Source organism: Macrobrachium rosenbergii, chromosome 2, assembly GCF_040412425.1.
Source record: "Macrobrachium rosenbergii isolate ZJJX-2024 chromosome 2, ASM4041242v1, whole genome shotgun sequence".
NCBI lineage: Eukaryota > Metazoa > Arthropoda > Malacostraca > Decapoda > Palaemonidae > Macrobrachium > Macrobrachium rosenbergii.
Genome location: NC_089742.1, coordinates 81,815,501 through 81,833,432, shown reverse-complemented (window position 1 = coordinate 81,833,432; position 17,932 = coordinate 81,815,501). Strand labels below are relative to the sequence as shown.

General features: G+C 37.2%; 1 protein-coding gene across 2 annotated transcripts in view; it reads left to right on the top strand.

Annotated features, from left to right (window-relative positions):
* elg1 (enhanced level of genomic instability 1) overlaps positions 1–17,932 on the top strand; it is a 260,212-nt gene that overhangs the window by 111,440 nt on the left and 130,840 nt on the right. For both annotated transcript variants that reach the window (XM_067121580.1, XM_067121590.1), the window contains exon 6: positions 4,412–4,539. In XM_067121580.1, the coding sequence (XP_066977681.1) occupies positions 4,412–4,539 (128 nt within the window). The remainder of the gene's footprint in view (positions 1–4,411; positions 4,540–17,932) is intronic.

Genomic DNA, 17,932 nt, shown 5'->3' with positions numbered 1-17,932 from the left:
TCTAAGGTGTCTAGATACATCAGCCCTGAGTCCATGTTAGCATTAAGGAATGGGTCTTTATTGGAATCATCTTCTCTTTTTCTGAAGGGCCTTGTTGAAGCTGCAGTTGATCGGAGGAGAGCTGACAACAACGACCATCTGGTTCTGCAAGTAGTCTCTAAATCGTCAGGGTCTGCTCGTCCCAATGTAGCTAGAGCAAGACAGCAAGCTTCGCAGAGAACGACAATCGTCTCCTAAAACTGCTAGACCTCCTCTCAGCCATGGCCATCTAGAGGCGGAAGGGAAAGCAGAGGCAGAGCTAGAGGAGGGAAACGCTAGAGAGGGCGCCCCTCCCCATCTGCTGCCTTTGATGGGGGGTTGCCTGGGGAGCCGTTGGGAGACTTGGCAGGAGCTAGGAGCAGAAGATTGCGCAGTAGATGTTATTCGGGTGGGATATCTACTCCCTTTAGAGCTTCATCCTCCTCCCACAGATCATCCTCTCCATCAGAGGACACACCTTCCAGGCTCGACAAAGGATTTTGCTCTCCATGACGAGATGAGGGAGATGATGGAGTTTTATTGGTAGAGAAGGCATAGGGTGCTTGGAGACCAGTTATAGATCTATTGGCTCTGAATTTTTTCATCAGGAAGACATGTTTCAAGATGGAAACTCCTCCACGTACGGTTCTAGCTGCCATCAGACAGAACAACTTTATGTTGACAATAGACCTGAAGGATGCCTACTTCCAGATCCCAATTCACCAGTCATCTCACAAATTCCTTTGATTCGTTCTGGGAGAGACGGTTTATCAGTTCAAAGTTCTATGCTTTGGCCTCTTGACCGCCCCTCAGGTGTTCACAAGGGTGTTCACTCTGGTTTTGACTTGGGCTCATTCTCAAGGGATTCGTATTCTCAGATATCTCAGTGACTGGCTGGTCCTAGCAAGTTCTTGAGTGAAGTTGATCCAGGGCAGAGACCATCTTCAGTTTTGTCTCAACCTGGGGTTGTGGTAAATTTGGAGAAGTCAAATCTTGTCCCCAGCCAAAGGACTCTACCTGGGTATGTTGATAGACACAGTAATGTCAAGAATCTTTCCTTCAGATCCGAGAACAGAAAGTTCAAGATGGTCGTGAGGTCATTCTTATCGAAACAGAAACAGCTTGCACATCAGTAGCAAGTCGTTCTAGGTCACCTTTCATCTTTGGAGAAGCTCATCCCTCACGGCTAACTTTGCTTCCACTCTTTACAGTGGAGGTTGAAAGGGTTTTGGTCCCTGGTGAGGATTCTCCTTTCTTCCTGGTCTCCCTATTGAAGGAGGTGAGACAGGACTTGAGACAGTGGCTGGACGACAGGAACCTGACCATAGGGATGCCCCTCCATGCTCCTCTTCCAGAGATCTCTCAGCTGAAGGGTGGGGGTCTCATGTGGAGAATCTTTTGACTTTAGGATTTTGGGGTCCGGAAGAAAAACATCATCACATCAATGTCCTGGAACTGAAAACAGCCTTTTTAGTCCTTCAGGAGTTTCAGGATCCGGTAGCTGGTCATTCCGTGGTCGTGATGTCCGACAACACCGTGATGGTGGCTTACATAAACAAAGGGGGGTGGGGCTAGTCTCTCCCCATCTTCACGATTTGACAGTCCAGTTACATCAGTGGGCAATAAACCACTTGGTAGTTCTGTCAGCCAGGTACATTCCAGGCAAAAGGAACTTAGTGGCAGACAAATTGTGTCGTTAGTCAAGTCTTGGGAACAGAGTGGTTGTTGCACCAAGAAGTTGCAGAAAGGCTGTTTCTCCTCTGGGGAATGCTGATGGTGGATCTGTTCACCACCTGTTTCAACAGGAAACTGGAAGTACTCTTCTTAGTAGTTCCGGACACCTTTCCGCCCGTTTGCCCGATTCATCAGGTGATCAGTAGGGTAATGACCTCCCAGAACCTCAGGATAACTTTGGTAGTTCCCTTGTGGCCACACACCGAGTGGTACCCTGACCTTCTAGCTCTGCTGACAGAAGCTCCGGGAGAGATTCCTCCTTTGCCAGCCCCATGTCAAAAGATATCATCAGTCCCTCAAGTCCCTATCTCTTCACCGTTGGAGACTATCCAGTATCTTCTGTGAGCGAGAGAATATTCTTGCAGGGCAGCGTCAGAAATGTCTGGATATCTCAGGCAGTCTTCAACAGCTGTGTGCCAGGGGAAGGGGGCAGCTGCTGTGATTGGTGTCGTCAACGGGGTTTCTCTCTGGTTGGAACTTCTATTCAGCAAGTAGCTGGCTTCCTCATTTTCCTAAGTTCCTTGCTGGGTGAGTCGGTAGAGTTGTGGGCTAGCACTCGCTAGGCCCGAGTTCGAGTCTCCAGCCGGCTAATGAAGAATTAGAGGAATTTATTGTGGTGATAGAAATTCATTTCTCGCTGTAATGTGGTTCGGATTCCACAATAAGCTGTAGGTCCCGTTGCTAAGTAACCAATTGCTTTTTAGCCACGTAAAATAAGTCTAATCCTTCAGGCCGGCCCTAGGAGAGCTGTTTATCAGCTCAGTGGTCTGGTAAAACTAAGGTATACTTAACTTTTTTCTCATTTTCCTTCATAGAGAAAGGCTCCTTTCTATGCCAGCCATTAAGGGCTATAGGGCTTCTTTAGGACTAGTTCTTTGTCTGAAAGGAGTGGATCTTTCTTCCTCATGGAATATCTCTATTCTTTTATGAAGTTTTGAGCAATTTTATCCACCTTGGGAACTCAAGCCTCCTAACTGGGACTTGACACTGGTTCATAGCATCCTTACTCGCACCTTGTATGAGCCTTTATGTGGTTCTTCGGATAGGGCTTTAACCCACAAAACGGTATTTTTACTTGCCTTAGCATCAACCAAAAGAGTGGGGGAACTTCATGGCTTAATCTTTTGAGTTGAAACACTCAAGGGGCTGGAGTTTAATGTCTTTTGAGTTTTTCCTGGAATTCATGGCTAAGACTCAGAATCCATTGTCCTGGAATTCATGGCTAAGACTCAGAATCCATGAGTTCCCGATTAAAGATTCGAGTCCTTTTGATTCTCGCCCTTGCAGATTTTGTTGGTGATGATCCTAGTGAAATGCTCTTATGTCCAGTTCTGGCACTACGCTGCTATCTAAAAAGAACTTGATATCTCAGACCTGCGTGTCGAAGGCTTTTTTGTTAGTACTCGCTGGAACAAGAAAGAAGTGTCCAAGAATCCATCAGTCCTTTTGATTCTGTCCCTTGCAGATTTGTTGGAGATGATCCTAGTGAAATGCTCTTAAGTCCAGTTCAAAGAGTTTTGAGGGCTGGTATGTGGGATCGTCAGACCACCATCACCTTTTTCTACCTGAAGCATGTCACTCATAGGGCCTTGGACACTCTTTCCTTGGGTCCAGTGGTGGCTGGCCAACAAGTTATCTAACTTGCCAGTGCCCCTTGTGGGCAAATTGTATCTAGTCTAGATGTTGGTGTGAAAGAAACTGTGATTTCGGTGAATGGTTTAGTCCTTTCTCCTTTTCCTTCTTCACTCCTGGCAAGCAGCGAAGAGAACAGTCTTCAGTAATGGATCTGTCTAGATACAGGTGAGGAGGACGTCATTCTTTTTCTTTACTTTTCATACGATGAATAAATCTCAGAAGTAGAAATGACGCCATCTTTCCCTCTGTAAACAGTATTCTCTTCATAGATCAAGATAGTTAACCAATTGTTTGTTTTTACAACAAATACAAATCCTCCCTTTCTCCTTGGCACTTTGTGGAATCTTTTTCCCATCGTGGCAAGAGCCCGGATGTCTGGCTACTAGGAAAACGTTTTCTCCTCTTAGTCAGAGGCTTTCAACTCCTTCCTGTACTCCAACAATGGTCAGGTAGTGAGCCCAGGTGAGTCAGACCTACAATCGGTCATTGCTTACTTTTCCTCTCACTATGTCTCCCAGTGCAAACACACACACACACACACACACACACACACACACACACACACACACACACACACTCTCTCTCTCTCTCTCTCTCTCTCTCTCTCTCTCTCTCTCTCTCTCTCTCTCTCTTTGGGGAAAATGTGGTGAGTGTTGAGAGTTCAGGTTGTTTAAATGCTGGATACAAGGGTGTTGACTGTATTTCCATTTTTCCCTTATAATAACTCTATGATATGGTTTGTAATGGAGAGAAAAAGTGCAGCAAAACTCTTTTGTTTGTTAGTTTAAGTGGTTGTGGAACATCACTACTTCCTTGATATTTATATCTTTAGGAAAGATTAATTTGAATTATACCAAATTCATATTAGCAACCTTTTTAGCAACACAACCCTCATAGTTTTACCCCTCTTGGCAATAAACATTGAGCTGTTTAAAGTAATTTTCATGGAAAAATCATCATCCTGCAAAGTAGGCATGATAAGTTGAAAGGTTATTGGTTTCACTAATTCTGTTAAATTTTGCAGAAAAATAAGGAAGGATACGCATTGGAGACACACACTGATTCTTCAGATGACAATGAACTAGTCCATGTGGATACAACAGATCTCTCCACATCAAAAAGTAAACGAAGCCAACGAAAAGCATCTATAGGGTTGGTATACATGCTGTTTTCTCATCCTCAGAGATACGTACAGAGTCTTTCGTTTACATAGTCTGGCTTTTAAGTATTTTCTGTTTTGGTTTATTTATTTTTAAAATTTGTTACTGATTATTATACTGTATTTGAAGCAATTTACTGTTTTGTCACAGTTGACTTGAGAAGGCATGAGGCAGTATTCTTATTAGTTATGAATTATTATGTAAACATCACAAAATGATGGTACTATATGATTTGCAGGTCATTTAGGATTTTCCTATTTTGTTGCAGAGTCTGTTTTTTTATAACAGAATCTTTAGTGTGAAGGCTTTGATTATTAATTTAGCAGCCAAAGTAATTTTTTAATGATAATTACACAGTATGTATGCCTGAGAAACCCCTGAGACATGTTTCTAACTCCTTATCTGGTACACTTTCCTGTTTTAACTAATTGTTAGTATCAGTATTTAAATTGGTCAAAATTACACAAGTAATTTGAGACTCATATTGTTTTAAATGATAGTTTTGTCAACGTTTAGTGATTATTTTATTCATTAACTAGAGAAGCAGCAGGCATATCATCTTTAGAAATTGAATAGATATGAATTCACATGGAGTGATTATGCTCAGCTAAGACGTGTGGTTCAAAAGAGTTTACGCTTCAGCTGAATATGAATGCAATGCCACACTAATCTGACATCATTGGGCCCTGCAGGGCACCAGATTGGTGAATTTCCCGGATTGCAGGCTGGTTAGGTTAGAATACACATAACTCAACAGTTAACCACCTCATCCTACCTTGAAAATATCCTGTAAATCGGTTTAAGTTGGTTAATAAGGAAAAAAGAAATGTTAAGCGAATATCGAATGGAATTTTAGTGAAGCACAGGCAAAATAAATGGTACAGGTAATTCTGTTCACTTCCATTCGTCACTGCCACTCCCAAAGTGAAGAGCTGTTATTTTCAATTAAGTACATTTACATGTCTTAAGTGAAGTGCTGTCAGGATTCCCATTTTCGTGGAAATTTTTTTATATATCTCGTGCTATTGTCATATATGTTATTACTGTACTCTTTTTTCTCATTTTTTATTTTTACTACCCAAAAGAATTATAGTTTGCTGGCATTGGGGAACCTGCTACAGTTTGTTTTAGTTTATGTTGTTACATTTATGATTTTTTTATTTATATTCTATGCTGTTATCATCTATATTTTTACTATATTTTCTCTTTTTTCTTATTTTTACAACCCAAAAGTGAAACTGAATCGTGTGCATAGGATATGCACGAATTCATTCGCTGGCATCAGGGAACTGGGTACAGCTTGCTTGTTTCATGTTTTGATGCATATGATTTTCTTATTTATATATTATGCTGTTCTCATATGTATAATGATACCTCAGTACTCGTCGTTGATTGGTTCCAGAAGGCACGAGTGCTGATAACAATGAATACCAAACAAATTTTTCTCATAAAGAATAATGTAAAGTGAATTAATTCGTACCAGGCCACCTCAGATAGTGCCATTTTAAAGGACATTTTTTGCAACAATGGGCTTGTATTTTACTTTTACACAACATAATCATAAATAAAGAAAAAACAATAATTTGATTTAACACAAATAATTACTGTATAAAGTAACTTCATTTCACCTTTTGCTTTTTCACAAATCATGGCCCACTATTTTTCATTTATCCAAATCAGCAACACTTTCCTACTTCCTTGAGTGTTTTAAGACCTGTTGTGTCAGTTTTGATTCCTTTAACAACAGTCACAGCTTTAATTGTTTCTTTATTTTTTACGATTGTGATCAAATTCTTGGCTTACGGTTCTCTGCAGAAAGATCAGATCTTATATTTAGCTATTGTGTGTGTGTGTGTGCTTCTTGTTAGATTCCTTTTCTGCTCACTATTATCGCTACAGGTTTACAATCCCTTAAGCCGTTACTGGTCCCACTCAATGAGAAAATCATGTTTTTCATATACAGTACTCTCATGTGACACTGTGAAATAATTTGTAATCAAATTTTATGGGTGCTCATCATACCCAAGGTGACCAGAGCTACAAAAGTCAAAATGTACACATATTTAAAGTAGTGTTAATTTAACTAAAACTGGTGATTTACTTGATGTATTCAGGTATATTGTATTTATTGTCATATTAGCACATGATAAAACATGAACAGTGCGATCATTCACCATTTGCATTTTGATGATGTTCACATTCTCAAGAACATCAGACGATTGCGTTTTACAGACATCATCAGTGCCATTTGTTTTGAATAAAACTTAATTCGAAGATGCATTTTTGTGACTTATCGAAGCTGGGTTAAAAATGCAGCTTATCTTTATTTATAATTGTAATAAATTTTAAAATCAAGTAAAGTTGTGATTTCGTCAGCACTGGATGCTGCTTTCGCCTATTCCAAAATGTTTTGCACGTCATTCATTTTTTTTTTAGCCGGAGCTTAAATTCAGTGCTGTACTATCTTAAGACCTTCTCAATTGCGTGAAACATTAAAAAACACTTTATTTTTTGTAATGGAAGTCACCACTGACAATTGTCAAATTTTTAATGTCAGCGTGATGCTACTTAATAAAAGTGCGATAATTGCGATAATTAACATCAGCAAACTGCTGTTTCTTGATTCGGTTATGTCATTCTTACTACTGTTTATGACAGTAATTAATCATTAGACAGGCCATAGGTTTGGTAAACCCAGTTAAATGTATGACAATTTGCATTTTGTCTACGAATGTTTGCTTTTAGTCCTATTAATTAGTCAATCGCTAACCTAGAAGTACAGGCAGTCCCCAGTTATCGGCAGTCCGGTTTTACGGGTCTTGTCTAGCGACAAAAATCGGCAATATCTGGTGCCGAAAATCGCTGCTTTCCGCATATCGGTGACGATACATACCTAACAGAGGTGCTGATAACCAAAAATCGGCACTTTTCGGTGCTGATAAGCCCCAAAATCACTGATTTTCGGTTATCGTCACACCGTCAGAAAGGAACCCCCACTGATAACCAGGGATGCCTGTAATTTGAAATTGTGCTAGCTGCAGTTAGTTGCAGGCTAGTGATAGTTGACCTGTACTTCTGTATTTTTTGTAAAGATTGCTGGTTGTTTAGCTTCCAAGTAGCTTTTTCTGTAGCTCATGTTTTAACACTTTCCACATGATTTCTACAACTCCAATATATCCAGAGTTTTTTAACTTCTCTTGGCATAATATGTGAATACCTATAGATAAGGTAACATCTGTTTCCTAGTTTACAGTTTGGCTTTTGTATGGGCCTGGGTGTTTGTGGTTCTCTTCTCTGTGGAGTACAGAAATCCCTGTATATTGTGGTCATGAAGGTCAAATAATTGGTTTTGGCTTAGTGCAGCTTTTGTCCTTGTTAATCATGAGAAACTAATTTTTTCAGTTTGGACAAATGGGAGTTTGGAAGTAATTTGCTATTATTTTTACAGAGTAGTTGTTGTTAGACACTGTATGGCATAAGGAATGAAATCTGGTGTTCCTTAGAATAGTATGATTATATGTTAGTTTTAGAAGTTAATCATTATTATTTTATTTTTATTTTCTGCATTAGTGAAATAGTATGGGCGTTACAAAATGTATAAAAAACACGTTTAATTTTATAAGATGTTTTTACAGCAAAGTATTCTTTATGTTTAAAAGTACAGTATCTGTTCTTGTTGTGACATCATAGGAAGTGACGTCATAGGACGAAAATGACAGGAGGGAGCAAAATGTAAACAAATGCAGGTGTGTTGAATAGAGTGTAGTGCGGTAGAGAACTCTCTGATGGTTAGGCTGTTAATTTTGGGTTGTAAGTCTGTTTTGTGGTTTTTATAGTCATAATTGGGTTATATAATGAAAGAAGAACATCGTGAACGGGTGGGTGGATTGCATAATTGTAGCATTTTTGAACAGGTTAGGCTAGAAAAACTTTCAAGTGGTAGCAGAGCATGGTTGGACACAGGGTGATTATAAAGGATGGAGAGGACAAGTCGAAGATTGGCTTGTGGTGTGTGGAGAAGTGAAATATCCTTGGATAGAGATAAGAATAAGCTTAAAAGGAAAAGCTTTAGAAGTAACAGAAGGAATAGATAGAGATGAACTTAAGGATAAAGAGGGTTCAAAGATAATCCTATCCACAGTAGATGAAGTATATCTAAAAGATACGTTAATGGAAAATTACAGTAAAATGAAAAACTGTCTTAAAATAGAAAGAGAATCTAGTGAAAAGATGAGAGATTTTATAATTAGGTATGAAAAGGCAGAGTCAGAGTGTAGTAGAGCAATAGGGAAAAGCATGCTTGAAGGGTAAGCAAAAGGTTTTCATGTACTAGAATGAGCGAATCTCACAGAAAATAAAAAACAAATGGTATTAGCAGCTTGTGGTCAAGAAAAGTTGCAATATAAAACTGTCACAGATAATGAAAAGAATATTGGAGGGATTAGGGAATAAAGAGGAGGGGGAATGGTTGGGATCAGAAGGTTATGCGAATTTTGGGAAAGGGAGGGAAAACCAAAGATATAGGGGAAAAGTTAATCTAGGTAGAGGTAGAAGAAATCCTGTAAATAGAGAAAGGATATGTAAAGCAAGATTGGTAGCTAGAGGTTTTGAAGGAGAAATTGCCAAATGAGAAAAAGATGCTCCTACATGCAATGCCAAAATTTTAAAATTTTGTTTGACAGTAATAAAACTGAAAGATTGGAATTGTTACACGTTAGATGTAAAAACTGCGTATCTACAAGGTGATGAAATACAACAAGAGGTATATTTAAAACCACTTAGTGAAGATGGTTAGAGTGGATTATGGAAATTGAAGAAAACTGTTTATGGGCTCAAGGATGCAGCAAAAGCACAGTATTGTAAGGTGGGGTAAAAGTGGTGGAGGAGCTTAGAGGCGAGAGAAGTAGATTAGAACCTAATATATTCTTTTTGAGGAAAGACAATAAATTGAATGGTATTGTATGTACACATGTAGATGATTTTTGCTATGGAGGAAATGGATTTTTAAAGCAAACAATTGGGAAATTGCAAGTAGGAGAACAAGAAAGTAAAAGTTTTAAGTATATTGGAGTAATAGTAGAGCATAAGGAAAATGGAATTTGTCATAAGCAGTGGTAGTATATAAATTCTATAAAAGAACCAGAAGCCAGAAGATTTACAGGTAATAGAGTATTAGGACAAAAGGAGTTAACAGAATATAGATCAGTGGTAGGACAGTTGAATTGGGTATCGCTACGTACCATGCCAGAAATATGATGTTAGTGAATTAAGTAAAGCTTTTAAAGAAGGAACGACTCAAGATATGAAAAGCTGATTAAAATAGTGAGAAAAACTAAGAGCATAATGGGAGAAGTAATAATAAGGGATTCAGGGCTGATGAAACACTGTTTTTCGGCAATACCTTTTTATCAAAGCATCGGATAAAGGTGAAAGTTGGCAAGTATATATTTTATAACCCTACCTAATTTTTGCAAGTATTATTTAGTACCAAAGTTCAATAGTTCGGGTACTTCAGATAAAAAGTTTGTTTCCTATGCCAGAGCCAACAAAATTGCAGGTAAGGGTTTTGAACACTAGTGACATTAACATTTGACGTCTTGAGGCTCCACCCATAGTGAAGAGAAATTTACATATGGGGAAAACATCTCTTCACTGTGGCTCTGCCCACTTGCTGATGACATATTCACTACTTAATATTAGTACCCATCCTTGGCTTGAGCGATATCAATGATGGCGAGCATTCTCAATAATTTTATTATTATTAATTATTATTATTATTTTTTTATTATTATTATTATTATTATTATGTGGAGGTTTCATTGCAACTTCCACAGCAGTTGTTGGGACTAAGTTGTTAGCTTGGAATTCTTCCATTTTCTTGATATTCGTATTGTTTCTACTCTACAAATAATTCAGTGCATGTAATTCATCCACATAATGAACAAGTCTGTTGTTCATTTGTCAGATCTACCTCAGGTTTCGACACTATAGCCTTCTATTTGCAGCCAGTCAGGAGCGGTCACTAGAAGTAGAATTCAAATAAAAATCAATGATACCTCATTTCCCTCAATTGTTGGAGGTGTAAAGGTCAACGCCATTGTTTTATTTTAGTTAATGTACCCTAAACAGCGCTCATATACTTGCTGCAAATAAATGGTAATGGTAGAAGTCAAGATTTTGAGGGCAAGTTATTATTTACCTACTTAATATCAATCAAAAGTAACACGATTTATATTGATATGCATGGAAAGGAAAATATATTGGAATCAGTTTGAATGAGGAACATATTGTTATAATCATTGTGTCTTAATGAATATGTTTTCTGTGTACAAATAAAACATCTAGTACTGTACATAATTTATTTACAAAATGTCTTCATCGTCACTCACGAGGAAGAGGTCGTCATCGCTAGCTATGTCAGTGATGACTGTGTCCCGAATCCACACTCTCATGGATATTGTCTAACAGTACCTGCCCACACTTCTGGGGTGGCCAAGTACTGTAACTATTACCCACCGTAGAAATAATTACCTATTCATGCTATAGTAAATCTTGCCATGGGTCTTCTCCCTTGTGTACAAAGTGGCAAACTGTAGCACAAATGCAGTCTTGCCATCACAGGGACAATTCCATATCGTGCTGGCCATTTTTGTATTTGTTGAAGCCTAGGCTGTAAGCATATCCATTCACTGCCTACCTGGTGGATGGGCAGAGCCTCATGACGTCATATGTTTACATAACGAATTGTGTCAGGATCCTTGTCTGTGATTTTCTTGGTTCCGGCATCGCAACTTCATTTTACTCTATAAATATCAAAACTATCGAACTTAGGTATTAAATAATACTTGCAAAAATTAGGTAGGGTTATAAAATATACACTAGCCAACTTTCACCTTTATCCGATGCTTTGATAAAAAGTTGTTGCTGAAAAACCATGTTTCATCGGCTCTGAATCCCTTAGTAGAAGAAGGAAAGATTTATTGGGAAGCCTATGCAGATACTTCATTTGGGAGTATTGAAGATGGTCCTACACAATTAGATTGTGTGTTATCTTTGAGAGATGGTAAAAGGGGAAGTCCCATTTGGTGGAAATCCAGACAGTCCAGAAGAGTAGCAAAGTCCACCATTGAAGCAGAAGCACTTGTGGGGTGGGGGGGGATAGAAGGATTGAAATATTTCAAACATTTGTGGGAAGAGATAGTAGGGGGTAGAAAATTAGAAGCATTGGTTAAAACTGATAGTAAAACCCTAATGACTGCAATAAAATCAAGTACAGTCATACTTCGAACTTACACGAGGTTAGGTTCCAGAACCCCTCGCAGAGTGAATTTTCAAAGTTTGGCATGGTCTGTAAAAATGCTAATAAATGCTAATTTCTAAAGTTTAAACACTAAATATGACCCTAATCATAAATTCCAAATTATTAGTTAACTTTTAAAATGGAATTAAAGTTACTGTAATTTCATTTAAAAGTTAGCTTAATACATTGCCCTTAAAAAAAGAGAAATAAATGGTTTACATAAAAATTGAGAGTTGTAAGGGAATTTCTCTCTCTCTCCCCTTCCAACCAATCTGTTTTTAGAATCATCTCAACCTCTTTTTAGCAACTGTTTTATTCTGCGTCTCTTTCTCTTTGTTCTGAAATACTTTTTCATGAACAAACATTGTTTTATATTTTTACTAATACAACTCTTAGTTATTATGTCTCTATGTTTTAGAACGTATTTGCCACATTAGTGCATTTAAACTTCGTAGACGATACAGGTAAAATTAGATCAATTTAAACTATCTTCTGTACAGATAAAGATGTACAGAGAATTAATAAGTTGTAAAAATGTGTGAGCGCTAACTATGAGAGAGAGAGAGAGAGAATTGTCCTTACTTGAAATGTCAAGTTATATTATTTATGAATTACAGTGTTACGGAGAGAGAGAGAGAGAGAGAGAGTTAGCTTAATACATTACCCTTAAAAAAAGAAATAAATGGTTGACTTAAGAATATAGTGTGTGACTCTCTCCCCCATTCCACCAATCTATTTTTAGAAGTCTTCTCAGCCCCGTTTTTACAAACTGTTTTTATTCTGTCACTTTCTCTTTGTTCTGAAATGCTCTTCTGTATGTCTCTGTTTTAGAACTGAGCATTTACAGTTTGTAAACGGTACAGGTAAAATACATCTATTCAAAATTATCTACTGTACAGTTAAAGACATACAGAGAAACAGTGCTGTAATACGTAGGTTGGCTAACTTTGAACGAGAGAGAGAGATAACAGTTGTCCTTACTTAAGAGAGTGAAATTTTTTATGAATTATTACGGACACACACACACACACAGAGAGAGAGAATTACAAGAAAAATTTGACCACTGATTAGCAACACTCTCATTCTTGTCATGTTAAATGACATGTCTGACAGCTTTTGCCTTCCACCTTCTTACAAAAGATGAGGGAAGAATTTGTTTGTTCAAGATAATACAAATTTTGTATTACAGTTTTATTATTATTATTATTATTATTATTATTATTATTAATATTTGAAAATTAGTACATATTATTACTTAAAAAGTTTATGTATCATACAAATAAACATGTACCATAAAAATTCATCTCACTAAAAGAGAGAGAGAGAGAGAGAAATTATTACTTTTAATAATATTTAATGTTATTTAATTTACACATAAAAGCTTGAAAACTTATAAATTACATAAAAAAATTAAACAAACACTTTTGCTGGGTTTCTCAGTGTTCGCGTGTCTGTGAAAAACTCGTGTATGACCATTAGTTAGGTTCCAATAAAAAATTCGTGTGTCTGTGAATTCATGCAACTCGAATCGCGCAAGTTCGAGGTATTACTGTACTGGAGTAAGTAGTAAGAGATTAAAAATTGATATTGCAGTAATAAGAGAAACAATAGAATCTGGAGAAATAAAGGAGGTGAGATGGATAAAAGGAAAGCATCAAATACCTGATGTATTGACTAAAGCTGGAATTTCAGGGGAAAGTACTAGAAACTACGTAGAGGGTAAAGAATTTGAGAATAATGGAAATTAAAGGGGATTAGGATAAGTGGGTGGAGGGGAGGGAGAAGGAGATAAGTGTGATTATATGTTAGTTTTAGAAGTTAATCATTATTATTTTATTTTTATTTTCTGCATTAGTGAAATGGTGTGGGCATTACAAAATATATAAAAAAGCACATGTTTAATTTTATAAGATGTTTCTATAGCAAAGCATTCTTTATGTTTGAAAGTATCTGTTCTTGTTGTGACGTCATAGTACGAAAATGGTGGGAGGGAGCAAAATGTAAACAAATGCAGGTGGGAGTGTTGAATAGTGTGGTGCAGTAGAGAGAGCTTTCTGATGGTTAGGATGTTAATTTTGGGTTGTAAGTCTGTTTTGTGGTTTTTGTAGTCGTAAGCTGGGTTATGGTATAATAAAAGGGTAGGCTAGAAAAACTTTCATAGTATTCTTAGTCTTACTGCTATTTTGTGTTATAATGCACGTGTGTGGTTAGGCTCGGAAAATAATCTGGTTGCCTATTAGATGATGTGATTCTATTTGCATTGATCTGGTCTCCTGATTGTAGACCTACAGTTACTGTTTCTCTTAAGTATTAAACAAAAATCAGTGCATGGTGCAGATTATGGGGATTGAATTCAACCATAAGAAAACTAAAAGTATGGTTGTAAGTAGGCCAAGGATGATTCTCCCAGATCTTTTCATTGACATTAGTTCTTGTAACACTACATGCAGTTTATTTAAAAATGCAAGTGTCGTTAGAAGTGCAAATTCAGTTGTGAGAAGTTGCCATTCTGTTTTCCAATTGCACAGATAGTGAGAAGTTCCCATTCTGTTTTCCAATTGCACAGATAGTGGTATACTGAGATTTTCAAGATGTTGCAAGATTTTTGGTGACCTGTCTCCCCTGAGGAGATTTTTTCATTCTTTTATTTTAGCCTTGCTTTGAATATTGTTTCCTGGTTAGATCTTTAGCAACCAACTTGTATATTAAATTGCTAAATGAAAACTTAGATTTTTATTAAGGGGAGAGCCAACTGCTGAATTTCGAGGAACTGTCGAATTTTAGTTATTATCAGTTTTCAACTGTGTTATGTCTAAATAAACATATCCTGAAGTGATAATGCTAAAAAAAAAATTTAGGTTTATTGGCAATTTTGTTCCTCGCTTGTATAGCACTGTGAACCACAAATTTTAAAAAGACTTGTAAAAAAAGTCTGTATGAATAATTCAGGATAGGGTCAAGTAAGCTATACACTGTTTTGGACTGCTATATATGTAAATAAACATCTTGAAGCATTATTGCTATAAAAAAATTTTTAGATTGGTTCATAGACAATTTTGTTCTTCACTTATATGGCACTATGAACGACAAATTGTAAAAAACATAAAGTCTGTATGAATTCCTGGATAGGATCAAGTTTGAGTTTTATACTGTTTTGGACTGTTTTACATGTAAATAAACATATCTTCAAATTTTATTGCTAAAAAAAGTGTTTAGATTGGTTCGTAGACAATTTTGTTCATCGCTTGTACACTACTGTGAACAATAAATTGGAAAAAAAGGCGTGTGAAAAGTGTTACAAAAATTAATTCAAAAATAATTGTCACCCACTAAAATGTCCCATTCTCTGTAGTGGTAGTGTCATAGAGAAAATGGGTTGTAATGATATATGGATAACTTGCTGTAGATATTCCTAACTGTTTTGAGATTCTTGAAAGCCCAAAAAGTTGTTTCTTTTGCTGTTTTCTGAGTCTCTCTCTCTCTCTCTCTCTCTCTCTCTCTCTCTCTCTCTCTCTCTCTCTCTCTCTCTCTCTCAATGTTTTAGATCTCCAAGAAGACTGAAACAAGACTTGTGTTTATTCAGTATTAGTTGTAGAATAAGTGGTAAACATTTGAAGCAGATCCCTTCAGTCGTAAGGCAGAAACAGTCATTTACTTTATAATGGTTCCTTATGGCATCAGTGCTCCCCATAAATGCAAATTTTAGGTAACATATAAATCAAGAGAGAGCACAGTTCTGTTCATTTGACTGTAATGTGAATTTCAGGGCATATTTCTTATACTGTATGATGAAGTAGTTGTCGTGCAAAAATCAGCTTTCTAACTGTCATAGTTTCATAGTTATTACGAAATAAGTAATTTTTTTCTTTTGCTATTTTCTCAAAACTTACTTTATCCCAAAATATATTCGTTTCTCCAAGAAGACAGAACCATATTCAATGAAACTGTTACAGAGTATAGTATAACTATATATCTTGATTTTGTCATTGGCAAATGCATTTTTGAGTGAAACTGTTTGTTGGATATTATTTTTGAAAGGTTTTGTATTTTTTTTATTTTTTTTATTTTTTTATTTTTATTTTTTATTTTTTTTTTTTTGAACTGCAAAAAAGTGAACTTGGAGGTTGAATTTTTAAATTTCCCCACAGGAGAATTTTCTTTATTAGTTATAGAAGAAGTTGTAAAAATATGAAGCGAATCCCTTCAGCCATAAGGTAGAGCCAAGCACTTATTTTATAATGACTTTATAATGGGGCTTTGTGGTATTGGCGTGCCCCTTAAATTTCTTATTGAAGATCTTAGTATTAATTTCTAGCACCATCATGTGATTAGTTCATTGTGCTTGGTATGCACAATTTTTCATAATTCTGATCTTCCTTTGCATTCAGTACTAAGACTTGCCACTAGTACTAACAATTTTACTTTCCTCCTGAGATTTTCATTGTGTAATTGTATTACTTTATAATGATATAATTTTCTTCCCGCTATGACTACAATTTTTGAGATCTTAGTCATGTTATTGAATTGTTTGAACAAAGTTCAAACTGGGTTCAAATGAGTATCTTTTGAGCAGGAATACAAGAGGTTTATTTCATAGTCTATATTTTTTTATTTCATAAAACTTTTTCTTCTGTTCTGCACAACTTTTTCTGTTTACGACTACTTAGATCCATTGGTCTTGTAGCATTCTACTTTCCAATTCAGGTTTAAACTTGGCTAATAATATTAATAACAATAATAATAATAATTTCCAAGTAGATCTTGTCCATCTCCGGGGTGACAGTAGGGAATCTGTGAATTCCGAAGGCTTCAAGATGATCTCTAGGCTCTGAAGCCTTTGGATTTTTTATGAAGTAATGGGATTTGGTCCTTCCTGGAGACATGGCTTCAAAGATTTCTTTGGGGGAAACAGATCCAACAAGAGCTGAAGATGGCTTCACAGGATCCTGGAGTCCTAAAGAACAGCCCTGCTGGCCTGCGCAGTGTAGTGCTCACAATTTTACTAGTTACCGATAATAATAAAACTTCATTGAACAGTATGATTGTCTGGAGGCACTCAGGTACACCTTTGAGGAGGAATCGGTTCTCTGCTTCACATGTTGAGAGAAGTGTGGATGGCACCATTTCCTGTTTGGACATCGTGTCGCCAGCACTCCTCAAGACATTCACACACAGGTCTGTGGTAAGCCCACTGACGTTGGTCTCTGCCTCAACAGTAATGTGAAAGCCCAGAGAAATTTAAATCCTTGGCCATGAACACCTATGTTTGCAGTGCCCTTTCACACTGTTCTTGCAATACTGCCTCCGATAAGGTCGAACACTTCACCCAAACCCTGGTGGATAATGGATAATCTTATAGAGGGATGAAGAAATTTGTTTTTATTTAGCATTTCCCAACGTTTTGTGAGAGAGAGAGAGAGAGAGAGAGAGTGTAATTGTCGTTGTGAGTGGTTCGTTGTTGGAGTTGGTTTTTTTGCTGTCTCTCTGTCTGTTGGTCTGTCGGGAGTTTTTTCAGTTTTTTTGGGAGGTCTTGGGCAGTTGAGGTCCAACCTTGAAAGTGAACGGGAGTTCGTCTGTTTTTTCGTACCGATATTGATGGTGCATGTGTCTCTTTTTTTTGTTCATTGTTGGTGGAGGGTTTGTTTGAAATTTTTGTTTTTGTGGTTTCTGTGTGCTGTGATTGGCATCGTGGACCTTTACCCATCTCCAGCAACCGAAGATCAGGGTGAGTGTTGTTTTGTTTTGTTTGTGGGTTAAAATTCCGCCACATAATATTTGGCGCCCAACGTGGGGCAGCTGGTATTGCAGCTGCAAGTGAGATTGGTGGCTGGTAGTGTGACTGAAGAGAAGGATGGAAGAGGAACTGGTAAGGTTGAGAGAGGAGAATACGTGGTTGAGGGGTGAGAATGAGAGATTGAGGAGTCAGTTGGAGGAGGTGGAGGGAATGCTAAGAAGTGCAAAAGAAGAAATGAAAGGGGAGATGAAAGAGTCAGAAGAGAGAATGGAAGAGAGAATGATGGATAAAAGTTGGAGGGAATGATGAAAAGTGTGGAAGAAATGATGAAAGGTATGTTCAAGGGTGTTT